Genomic DNA, 12,324 nt, shown 5'->3' with positions numbered 1-12,324 from the left:
CCCCGCCCACTATTCTAAAGCATGGCATCCATTCTATTTTAAAGCATGGCACCCATTCTCTTTCTTCCCACCTTCCCCTGCTCCTTCCCCACCTCTCCTTCCCTGCTCTCTCCTCCCCCACATTTCCCATTCCCTCCCCAGCTCCTCCCTCTCCCTGCTCTCTCCTCCCCCACATCCCCCCGCTTTCCCTCCCCCTCCCCTCTCCTGCTCTCTTTCCCCCTTCCCCTGCTCCTTCCCCACCTCCTCTACTCCCCAACATTTCCCATTCCCTCCCCACCTCATCACTTTCCTGCTCTCTCCTCTCTCACATTCCCCCTGCTCGCCCTCCCTTCTCCTGCTCTCTCCTCTGCTCTCTCCTATATTTCTATATTTTCTATATTTCTCTATCAATTGTTCAATGTGTTATCATTACTACTGTAATTTGCTACTGTTGTGTCAGCTAGAATTAGCTAGACATATTTTCTCTGAAGCCCTCTGGGACATGCTTGTGAATTAGGGCTATACAAATAAACTTGACTTGACTTGACTACTTGCCTAATCATAGGCATAGCCCTAAGCTTTGGGGCGTAATTCAATGATTTCATTGTGCATCCCCAGAGCAAAATGTTGAATTACATCCCAAAGGTTGTTAACATTTTAATGTTGCTTACGGTATCGGGGATGTTTACCCGGCATGGGCATTTAGCCTCTCCTCTGCAGATAGACCTACCTGGCCAGAGCAGCCAGAGCGAAGCCGAGGGTTTCCCACAGCACCGTAGTGCCATCTGTTACTGGTCCATGATCAGCGACCTGTCAATCACTGGACAGGTGACCTGTCAATCACTCTGAAAACTACCCCGTTTTATAACGGTCATATCCTGTTAATGACACAATTATCTTTAAAATCACCATATGGACACATGTTAGATGAAGTGTGCTACTGAGACCATAATACAATTTTTTTTTAGTGAACTGTGTTGAGCTGTGGTCCCACTGACAGCTGAACATTAGAGGAACTGTCACTTTCAACCACCTACTTATTAGCTCCAAAATCCATCCCTTTGTCCACTTGGGTCCAAAAGATCTCAGCTTTCTTTCCTTACATTCCATTCAGGTATTGATCCGGCGGCGCCCCCTGCTGTACGTGGTGGGTCTGCTTATCCCCAGCATCTTCCTCATGTTGGTAGATGTGACCAGCTTCTACCTGCCTCTCAACAGTGGCACCCGCATCACCTTTAAGATCAGCATACTGCTGGGCTACACCGTCTTTAGAGTCAACCTGATGGACGAACTGCCGGCCACTACCCTCAAAACTCCACTCATAAGTAGGATGGTTGACAGTTTTATTTTTATTTTATTTTTGATATATTTAAAGCTCCCTGGAAGGACGGGAGTGTATAACTATTTTTGGAGTATTGGAGTATATATGTTGGTGTTGGAGTTTATTACCTTATTTACCTTTATGTTGTTTTGTCTTCAGACCCACTTTTCCTTCTTTGATTTTGACCAAAATCACTTGTGTTTTTCTTGTCCACTTACTTTTTGTCTCTGGTATGTGCAAACTCAAACTCGATAGACAATCCCATTTATTCTATCGACACTGTTACTATAACCAGATGTCACTGTTCTCACTCACCAAATTCAAAGCTGCACTAGGCAACTTTGTCCAAATGGCAACAAGTGGTAACTATGAAAAACTGGAACTTCGGTACCCAGAAATCTTGGAATGTGACATCAGCAAGCTGCACACAACACACTCATGTTTATCAACCCAGATGGTCTGTTCAGTTAGTTCAGTCATGTTACAGTATGTTTATAGCATGTTTAAAGTGATGTCACATAGTATCCTTCTTTCCCCCCGCAGAATTCTTTTCAGAGACTTTAATCTCAGAATTCTGACTTTAATCTCAAAATTCTGACAGTAACTCGGAATTCTGACTTTATTCTCATATAGTTCGGACTTTATTCTCAGAATCCTGATTTTAAATTATAATCTCAAAGATTTTCATCTAAATTAACTCATTGAGTGCCAATGACGACAATCGTCGTCAATTCAAATACTAACGTAGAGTGCCAATGACGACGATTGTCGTCAATTGCGTTTTTTGACGGTGGGACGTGGATCAAAGCCTGATCCATCTCCTGTGAAAGTATGGTGGATGTTGAATGTGTAAAAGCTATTTTACGGACCCATTAGGTGGCGACAGTGCTCTCCAGATTAGAGAAAGTCGAGGAAAAAACAGAGAAGAAGTCATGGGGAAACGGAAATCGCATCGGTATGCATCGATATGCATGAAGCATAACGTTAGCTGTGCCTGCAGCAGCCAATCTGCTGCCACAATTGAGCCCCTCCGTGTCCGCTGCGATAGCCCATCCACATGATTAGTTGTGGAGTTGTTATTATTCTCAACTGGAAGCGATGGGAGCGGGTGACAAATACACGCGGAACGCTGTAAAAAAGCTGGATGTAGCGTACTTTTCAGTGCAGAGCAAAGGCAGCAGAGAGCCACCAGAGCCACCAGAGACACACCCATGGAGGTGGGGTTTGCAGTGGAGGGGGGGGGGGGCACGCAGGGCAGCATACAACACCGACCCAGACAGACCCAGACAGCAGGCTCGATGGACAGATTGGCAAGCTAGAATATCTGATGCCCACCAGCAGTAAATCAAGACCAGCAAGAAAGTGTAGGGTCTGCGCACGCAGGGGCCAGCGCTGCTGGTTGCAGCTAAAAAATATTATTTTGACAAACAAAATTCCTTTGTTTTCACTGTTTTATTGAAGGAAATTATTTTTGGGGTGTCACTACATCAGAAAATATTAGCTTCAGAGTCAGTCATGTGCTTGAAATGCTTCATTTCACAAAAGGCTAATTATCTCAGCTTCTAATTTGAAACGTCTCTTTTTGGTGAAATCAACCTATCTTCTCCGGCTCATAACTAAAGAACGGAAAATGATATCAATAAACTTTTTTTTGCTGATGATAGAAGAGAGTCTCATCGTTCTTTGGGCGTCTTCGGTGTTTACATAGTAATATCACACAATATTCTGTGGGCCTCGAGAAATCACTGAAAACGCTCTGAAACTCTGGCACTGGGAGCGTCCGTTCTCCAAAAGTGGCTGGCACTCAATGAGTTAAAAATATGAGTCACTCACAATGTTGATTGAGGCTATGGTCCATTGATGGAAGGCTTTGCAGTATAGTGACATTATGTGACATTAGTAATGTCACATAATGCAACACTGTTTGGATCTCACCTGCAATTACTACTCATTGCCATAGGTGTCACCCAAGAGGACAAAACTAAAATCTCAGAGATTATCACTTTAAACTCAGAACAAAATGTAATTTAATTAAAATAAAATAAAAATAGCAAGTGACCCTAATCATCTTCGGTAGTATTAAAGTCCCTGGAAACCAGAAATATTTTATTATTATTTAGCATTTTGAGTTCATCACATCACCGGAGCCTATGTTAATAAGCCACCAGCCAAATTTGAACGATGATGAACGTCGCAAAGTATATAAATTTAGGTTTGACAGTCATGGCAAAAGTCATGAGAATCAATTATTTTTTAGAGTGTATTTTCTCCCGCGGACTGTGTGGCCGTGTCCCGTCTGCAGCAGGGAAATTTCTCTCTCTCTTTCTCTCTCTCGAAGGAGACCGTCTCCTCTCCTCCGAGAGAGAGAGAAAGAGAGAGAGAGATGGTGTGTGTGTGTGTGTGTGTGTGTGTGTGTGTGTGTGTGTGTGTGTGTGTGTGTGTTCGCGTGTTGCTCCGCGCATAGCGTACTGACTGACGGTCATCTGTCTATCTGTCTATCTGTCTGCGTGCGCACACACACACTGACACACACACAGCAGCGCTGTGCACTCGCAGGCAGAGCAGAGATTTCTCCCTCTCAAGGTTCCAACACACCGCCGACGAGTAAGCGATAAACTCGCAGATAGACAGATAGACAGATAGACAGATAGATAGATAGATAGATAGATAGATAGATAGATAGATAGATAGATAGATAGATATATGTTGGTTCTTAAAAGAGCCTTTGTGTTGACGCAATGCATAGTTAGCTAGCTGCAAAAAGGTGTGGGACCACTAGAACTCTGAAGAGAGATGGAGGCAGAATGTGCGGGACTGCGGGTTGCGCATGTACAAAGGTTATATAGAGCTTATGACGTCATAAGATTTTGCATTTGGGCACCTCGCACACTGCACTCTTCAATGAGGAAGTACCTTGTAGAATCTTGTAGAAAAGTGTCGATTTTAAGGCTTTGGGTTGAAAGTAATGTATAATAATTCCTGAGACACACAATTACTAACATAAGACCCTAAATAACATAGTTAGAACGTTTTTGTGGATTTTGGTTTCCAGGGACTTTAAATTGGTGTTATTTTTTTATTTTTTTAAAGAAATTTCAGTGACCCTATTTGAATTTCAGGCGAGGCGACCCCACTTAGGGTCGTGACTGTAAGGTTGGGAACCACTGCACCAAATGACACCAAAAGGACAAAAGAGCTAAAGATCAAACTTTTGTCTGTCTTGCTTTCTATGGACAGAGCGCTCACTCATCGTATTTGTATTTAAGTTTTGATTCATGGGCCACTGTCTAAAATACTACTGTCATTCATACTAGTAAGTAATAATAATTGTTACTATTGAACTGAATAGGATAAAACTTGGGGTGAGGAAGAAAGAAAGAGGAAACCCAAATTAGAGTTGTGAGCTTTTCTGAGACTGCAGCATTTTGTCTTCCTGCCATTCTCCTCCAGGCGTGTTCTTCGTGGTGTGCATGGCCCTGCTGATGCTCAGCCTGGCCAAGTCCATCCTGGTGGTGAAGCTGCTGCACCACAGTGAGAAGGAGGTCAGGCAGATGTCCGTGTCCGCCTGCCTGCTGAGCAAATACGGCTCGGCTGGCCACGGCTTCACGGAGAGCACTTTCACCTCCATCAAAACCCTGGATGATGTCAGCCAGTTTAGAGGTGAGTTAGAGTGTGAGGTTCTCATAAGGTAGCGTAAGTGTAAGGATCCAGATTTTCCAGAAGTCCTGCTAAGATCAGCTTCAATGGGAATAGCAGAGTTAGGGACGCACAATGATATCAGCATGTCATCGGTATTGGCATGGTATATCGGCCCATAAAGGCTTATTCCCAAGTAATTAGATGAAATGTTAATGCAATCAAATAGTATCACCTTTCAGACCAGATTCCCTTCATCTTCTCCTAGGTTATGAGCTTGACCCCCCACCGGGGGAGGATCTTCTGTCCCTGAATGAGATCCAGGACGGTCCTACCAGGCTGGAGTGGCTCCTGCAGGAGTTGGTGTCTCTCCGCCTGGCCTTCGACCAGGATGACAGTGAGGACTGGGCCCAGGCTGAATGGCTGGCCCTCTGCAATAAGGTTGACCGCTTTCTGTTCAGGGTTTACCTGCTGGTCCTGCTGTTGTATTCCGGTACCCTGATGCTGCTCTGGGCCAGCTGGAGCTTCGCCTGACCACAGTTTCAACCCTGCACAAATAGACAGCAAGAATGACTCTGCATTTTGTTGGTCTTGGTTTAAGGCGAGATATGGCAGGTGAATAGGGTGAAATGTGTACTATAACTAATAGATATCAGCATGAAATTTCCCCAGTTGATTCTTTACATTAAGACAATAGATTTTTATATTACAAGTTTTCTGAAATGTTATGTTTAAATATGCAAATTAGGCATTACCTACTTAAATATTAGTTAATTACTAGTTGGTCAAAACGGATGTTAAGGCAGGACATCGGCTCAAGGCGAGACATCCGCTCACTTCTCCAATCACCTGCTTCGGTTTTGTTTACATGTGTCTTGATTGGTCGAATACCATCAAACTTCCTTCTGGTCTGAAGCATTTTTTTCTTTGGAAGTTGACAACTTCCTCTGGCCAAATTTTAACGGGCTGCCGCTGAAGTACAGTCTGGAGCACTCGATGATTGTGGAAGAGATAGACTGGCTTGAGAGACTACTTAAATATGCGCTAATTTGCATACATTTCCAGATCAGAAATATGAACATTGAATAAAGACGGGTTCGAAATTCTTGTTTCATTTTGTTGACATATTAAAGGAGAATTTCGGTTTTTTACACCACGGTCCTTATTTCCAGCTTAAAATATGATGTTTTACTCACCCAAATAACTTTGGTTTCATTCGGTGATCCACAGAAGATTTTGAGCTCGGAGTAGCATCCTCAAACAGGCTATAATGGGCGCAAACGGAGCAAGGTGCATGCGCTCTGTAAATAACACATTTTCTGTCACATCGCGGTTCATTATGGTTGTTTCAGATCATATCTATATGTCAAGCTAGGCTGCTAAGCTAACAACAACATAACGAGTCAACTCTGACCTGCCCCGGATGGGCTTACAGTGCTTATGTTCTTCTTCTGTGGTTTATCTAACAGAAGCGCTTCTCACTGCTTCTTCTGAAGCACATCCGGGGCAGGTCAGAGTTGACTCGTTATGTTGTTGTTAGCTTAGCAGCCTAGCTTGGCATATAGATATGATCTGAAACAACCATAATGAACCGCGATGTGACAGAAAATGTGTTATTTACAGAGCGCATGCACCTTGCCCCGTTTGCGCCCGTTATAGCCTGTTTGAGGATGCTACTCCGAGCTCAAACTCTTCTGTGGATCACCGAATGAAACCAAAGTTATTTGGGTGAGTAAACATCATATTTTAAGCTGGAAATAAGGACCGTGGTGTAAAAAACCGAAATTCTCCTTTAAAGCCAAAGGTTTTAACAGAGGGAATTTTGAATATCTCTTTTTACTCGCTCTCTTTTTTTTATCATTATATAAATCAGGCAATGAATGATATATGAACTGTAAAAACCTTCAGAATGTAGAACTTTGGTGCATAAGTGCTACTGAAGTGGAGATTCCTGGCTCAGGGAGTATCAGAAAGAAAATGGCATTTTTACACTATTCACCTGTAGTGTCTCACCTTAAAGCTACACTATGCAACTTCGCTCACGAATTCAAACTGTTATCTTCAGAAATCTTGGGACATGGTGCACTCCTTGGAGCTAATGTTTGGTTCCATTCAAAGTGGGAGGTGAAATCTGAAATTCCCAGCCAGTAGATCGGAATGACAACCTTTGGGCTTTCCACTGGTCGAGCAAAGGGAAAAAACAGGGAAGAAACATGGACAATGGCAAGTTTTCTTTTCAACCCAACATGAAATATTAATCCCCATGCAATAGGTAATGTTATGTTAGTGACATTTAGCAATGTTAGCTAGCTAAACTGTCAGTGCAACTTTCCAATTTACAGCATGTCTATCCATTTACCAGTTTTATGGTCATGCAATGCTGAAAATCATATTCAAATGTATTTTGTGGATTATAATCTATTAATAATCTATTAAAGCAGCTACGAGCAAGATTTTCGATTGTTATTAAACAGTCTAAATTTAATATCGATGCCTCACATCTTACCTCTAATATTAGACGAGACCAACGGAGAGTAGTCTCACTTGAAAGCAGAGTGAATCGGCAAGTGTTGTCTTGATGATTTTTGATGATTAGTCTGTCTGCGGGCCGGTGTCATCAGGAAGTGAAATGAAACGGTTTGCGGCAGCCACTTCGGCCATAACCACAAAATTACTAAATTACTTTCAAACAAACTGTTAGAATATAACGAGAGATGTTCACGAGAGCAGAAAGTAGGAGGGCAGCAGGAGGGGAAAGCCGTCCTTGTTTTTGGGTCTGTTGCTAGGCAGAGCGAAACGGTTTACGGCAGCTGTAAACAGTTGCTAGACAGAGCGAAACGGTTTACGGCCGTAGCAACAGACCCAAAACAGCTGCCCTCGTTACTTTCTGCTCTAGCGAACATCTCTCGTTATATTCTAACAGTTTGTTTGAAAGTCATTTTGTAATTTTGTGGTTATGGCCGAAGTGGCTGCCGCAAACCGTTTCATTTCACTTCCTGATGACACCGGCCCGCAGACAGACTAATCATCAAGACAACACTGGCCGATTCACTCTGCTTTCAAGCGAGACTACTCTGCGTTGGTCTCGTCTAATATTAGAGGTAAGATGTGAGGCATCGATATTAAATTTAGACTGTTTAATAACAATGGGAAAATCTTGCTCGTAGCAGCTTTAAGATACTGTGTTGAACATAGTGTATGCTTGCCATAATGATGTGTATGGAGGACCACATGAGTCGTGAAAATCTTACATTGGAGAGTGGATTGCGTGGCCTGCTCAACTGCCCGAGCCCGCAAAGTGCGCAAGACCTCGAGGGCAAACCAATGAGCGAGGTATGGTAGAAATAAGCGATGAGGAGGAAGGGGGGAAGGAGGACGAGGATGAGGTATGAATGAGCATTGCCAGTTCAGCGGGTGTGGCGAGGGACACTGACATTCCATTAAGCAAGATAGAATAATCTCAACAAATTCAGGTTGAGAAATCTTGTGTTTTCTGTAAAAAGCTGTTCCCTTTCGTTCCCTTACGTTTTTCCTATAGTAGGCTAGGAAGTGAGTATTTCTGACTTTCTGGCATATCTTTGCATTGTATTTCCTCTTCTGTGGTTGGTAGGGGTAGAGATGGTGAAAATTTCACAGCCAGTTCAACCATTTTTGGCGAGTCCAATTAACTTTGGGTGGACAGTGCTCACTCGCTGCCGTTTCGGTCACAATTTTGTATTTCACTCTTCCTGTATAGAGCCCCCCCCCCCCCCCCCCCCCCCCCCAGTTACCGTGCCACCATCAATTCATTTAGGCAAACATGGTGAACCTACAGCATTTCAACTAGTGGGAAGGGGCTCTCCTCTTGTGAAGCCTCAATTAAAATGATTCCAATTGGCAACATCGTTTTGGCTTAATTTGATAAAGTGTGTGCTTTGTACCCCTGATGTCATAAATCTGGCCTTGAACTTTTATCATGTAGCCTATGATCTTTCCTGTTTGCTTCTGCTGTAAAATATTAAATAAAAAATAATCTCAAAAGTTGTTGAATATAGCTTTAATAGCTTTTTTTTAATAGTGTGTCAATGTCAAATCATTAATTGCTTACGGTGCCGAACATTTCAGCCCTTTGGTGCGCAATTTGTGGATTATTATTACCATGGATAAAGTATTTTTTATTGTCTTGTCCTGTAATGTTTTTTCTTTTTCGTCTTTGTTTTTGTTATGTTTAAAAATGGCAAATAAAAAACTTAAATAACAAAAAAAAAAAAAACATGGATAAAGTATTAGCAGTGTTAGTAAAGCCCCCTAATGCTGTTTCAAGCATGAGAGACTAGTAGAAAGTTTAACAAGCTTTAATGATACAACAAATTAATTTTGGCGTATGACTCCATGATATGATGACGCTCTCCTGAGATGATGAGGGCGTCGTCAGTGAAGAATAGGATAGGAAATCCCCCATAGGGAATTCTTCAATCAGGAGCCATGACGATGGTGGTGGTCAGGGGAGGAGGTGGGGCAAAAACTGCTTCAGGATGATGATCAGCAACTGAGAATGACATATGGCACATACACAGCACATAGCAAACAGAGTACAAAACATGGACCCTGATATACTACGCTGATTAGGTGATTGGGATCAGCTGGAGAGGAATAGTTTGGGCTGATTGGTTATTGTCACATGTGTGGCAACTAAACTGTAAATGGGTGAGGAGACCGCATCAGAGAAAGGGGGCGAGCCTAACAATGAATGGGTTATACAACCTCAAAGAAAGGGGGCGCGCACTGTGATATGACGTGAACTGGGCGGTAGTCTTCATTATTGAAAATAGTCCAAGACATTATTAAAATACAAAGGGAAGACTGCATATTGCAAGCTGATTTATAGAATGTCACAAAATCTTATTCTCTCCACTCACCCTTCCAAGAAAATGTGTGTGATTGTATGACATGAATAGAATAGAATGTAATAGAATACAATACAATACAATACAATAGAATACAATAGAATACGTAAGGGATAATGTATATTGAGGCGGTGATTACGGGGGAAATAATGACCGACAGGTGGATTGAGCCCGACGCGCAGCGGAGGGCTTAAACGTTCACCTGAAGGTCATTATTTCATTATTTCCCAATAACACGGCCTACAACTAAATCATTCAATAATCGGACAAAAATAATTATTCAAATAGATTTTTTAATAGCGTTTTCAACGACAAAGCGTTTTCATTCGTAATTGGCACAAGACACCACAGCTGCAACTGGTTGGCCTAATTAGTAGTGTCTTGCTGACAAAAGGCTCTTATCAACTGATTAATCCAGGTGTGGCAGAGCAGCGGTCGGTTGTCGAGAAATAATGACCGGTGAATCTTGTTGATTGACCAATCAGAATCGAGTATTCAAGAGAGCCGTGTTCTAAAATAGAATAGAATGCTCTTGACAGAGCAAGGCAGAATAGAACTACCAGTATGTTATTCAGAAATAGTGGTGGAATGTAACAAAGTGCATTTACTCAAGTACTGTACTTAAATATTATGTCTGCTTTACCAGATATTGCATTTAATAGCATTGTGTGCAGCAACATCATGACAGAGATGTTATTGTAGCCAGAACATCCACGTGTTTCTCACAGTGAATATTTAACAAAAGACACAAATGGACAGGTTCTCCAGAGAAAATCCACAACATTGATGTGATTTTATGATTCTGCATCCATACTTTAATCTCCATCCCTCTTCCACAAAACAGATCAATAAAGTCCATTCAGAGCTCAGCCCGTAACTGTATTCCCTGTTGGTTTCCTAATAGTCGTGATAAGAATATCAGAAGTAGCTGAAACCTTGCCTGGAGGAAGATCTATCAGGCAATATGGCAAGTGGTGAGAAATACAATAGATTACACTACAGTTTCGTGGCTGCCAACACGAACCTTCGTGAGACCATGTTGGCATTTCTGTTACTGAATTTGTACATTCAATAACTTTAGAAAAACTATAGCCTATGTAGCCTAGGCTACATATTGTTGAAAATTGATTGAGTAAAATTAATTGATATTGAGATTCAGAATATTTGCATTAATGAATAATTATGTTCATTTAGCCTAGGTTACTATTCAATAAAACAAAGTTCAAGATATAGCCTATTGAACAGCATTTTCTTTAGAATAAAATTATAAAATTAGACATCCAATTACAATTAGAAATGCAATTAGGACAGATTGAACATACAGGTGGAAAGGTTTGTGATTTGTGAACCCTAAATTTGTTCCAGTTTAGGCCATGTTCATAAAACAACGGTTTCCATTTCATTTTTTTAAGTCCATAAAGTTGACTTGATCGGCAATCACATGACACATGAGCGCGCACGTTGATTAGATAATCGTGCGCGGACCCGGCCGGACGTGGTGACAGGTGAACGCGCCCCTGGCTTCGCTGTGGTGGGTCACACTCACTTCTGGGTGCTTGACAGATGGAGTGGGTTTGATTCCAAAGTCAGGGCTGAAAGCATTTGGGGGATAACAACAAGAAACACAGCTTCTTCTGCCATGAGAGTTGAACAGACAGCAAATGGAGATAACTCAACGAACTCGGTGAGCGCAAAGGAGACTTGAGTGGACCGAGTAGACTACTAACAAGTGACATGTTTGCGTCATTAACCCAAGCCCCGTTGCCTTCAGCTCAGTGTAGAAAACTGTACTCCATACTCCATGAAAAAATATGGAATTTTAAAGTTGCCTTGTTTATTGTGAAATTTGCACAACTGTGTGAACTAAGTAGACCATGATGACTTTGAGCCGTTTCTTATGAGTCACACTTCAGTTCGGCACACATAGCCCTATGGTCTACAGCTATACTTTTAGAATTGGTGCATGCGTGTGCTCAAGATCTCTGATCAACCACCAAACACACACTCCAGTGTGGGCGGTAAAAAGCAGTGTTAAGCCATTCTAAAAGTTGATTCTATTTCAATACGTTGCTTCTTCGCGGATCACTTCATTCACTTGTATGCCGAGTTTAGTAGAATATCGTATTGATTCCTAAAATATATCAAGTTATGCCCTACGAAGCATGTAAGTGTGCCGATAAGCAAGGCAACATTACATTTCCACATTTTTATGCGTTACGTTCTCTCTCCAGAGATTGAACAGGAGAGAGAAAATAGGCCAATTTATTGGGAATAACTTGGGATAGGTAGCTACAGTAGCCTATAGGCCTAACTAACTAAACTCACGGGACGGCCTTCTAATAGCAAATTGATTTAATTAATTGCCACATATAGCCTATAGTGAACTACCCATGAATAGCATCACAAAAAGATTTGTATTTGCTGTTTGACTCAAATTCACACCAGAGCAAAGTTAACGCATTTTCCTCAAATTTTTCAAGACAATAAACCTTAATAAAAAAA

At 41.9% G+C, this 12,324-nt stretch overlaps 2 protein-coding genes across 2 annotated transcripts in view; both read left to right on the top strand.

The window, feature by feature from the left end:
• Positions 1 to 5,470, top strand: part of htr3b (5-hydroxytryptamine (serotonin) receptor 3B) — a gene marked incomplete at both ends in the record, with an annotated part of 33,573 nt that extends 28,103 nt beyond the window's left edge. Inside the window, 3 exons of the mRNA XM_083659161.1 lie at positions 1,094 to 1,304; positions 4,751 to 4,960; positions 5,205 to 5,470. Of these exons, the coding sequence (XP_083515287.1) occupies positions 1,094 to 1,304; positions 4,751 to 4,960; positions 5,205 to 5,470 (687 nt within the window). The remainder of the gene's footprint in view (positions 1 to 1,093; positions 1,305 to 4,750; positions 4,961 to 5,204) is intronic.
• A 5,991-nt stretch (positions 5,471 to 11,461) lies between these two features.
• Positions 11,462 to 12,324, top strand: part of usp28 (ubiquitin specific peptidase 28) — a gene marked incomplete at both ends in the record, with an annotated part of 96,751 nt that continues 95,888 nt past the window's right edge. The window contains one exon of the mRNA XM_083659051.1: positions 11,462 to 11,506. Within this exon, the coding sequence (XP_083515177.1) occupies positions 11,462 to 11,506 (45 nt within the window). The remainder of the gene's footprint in view (positions 11,507 to 12,324) is intronic.

This window comes from Poromitra crassiceps, assembly GCF_964638095.1.
Source record: "Poromitra crassiceps genome assembly, chromosome: 1".
Lineage (NCBI taxonomy): Eukaryota > Metazoa > Chordata > Actinopteri > Beryciformes > Melamphaidae > Poromitra > Poromitra crassiceps.
Note: the sequence above shows the minus strand (reverse complement) of the source record. Positions and strands in the feature narration are given on the sequence as shown.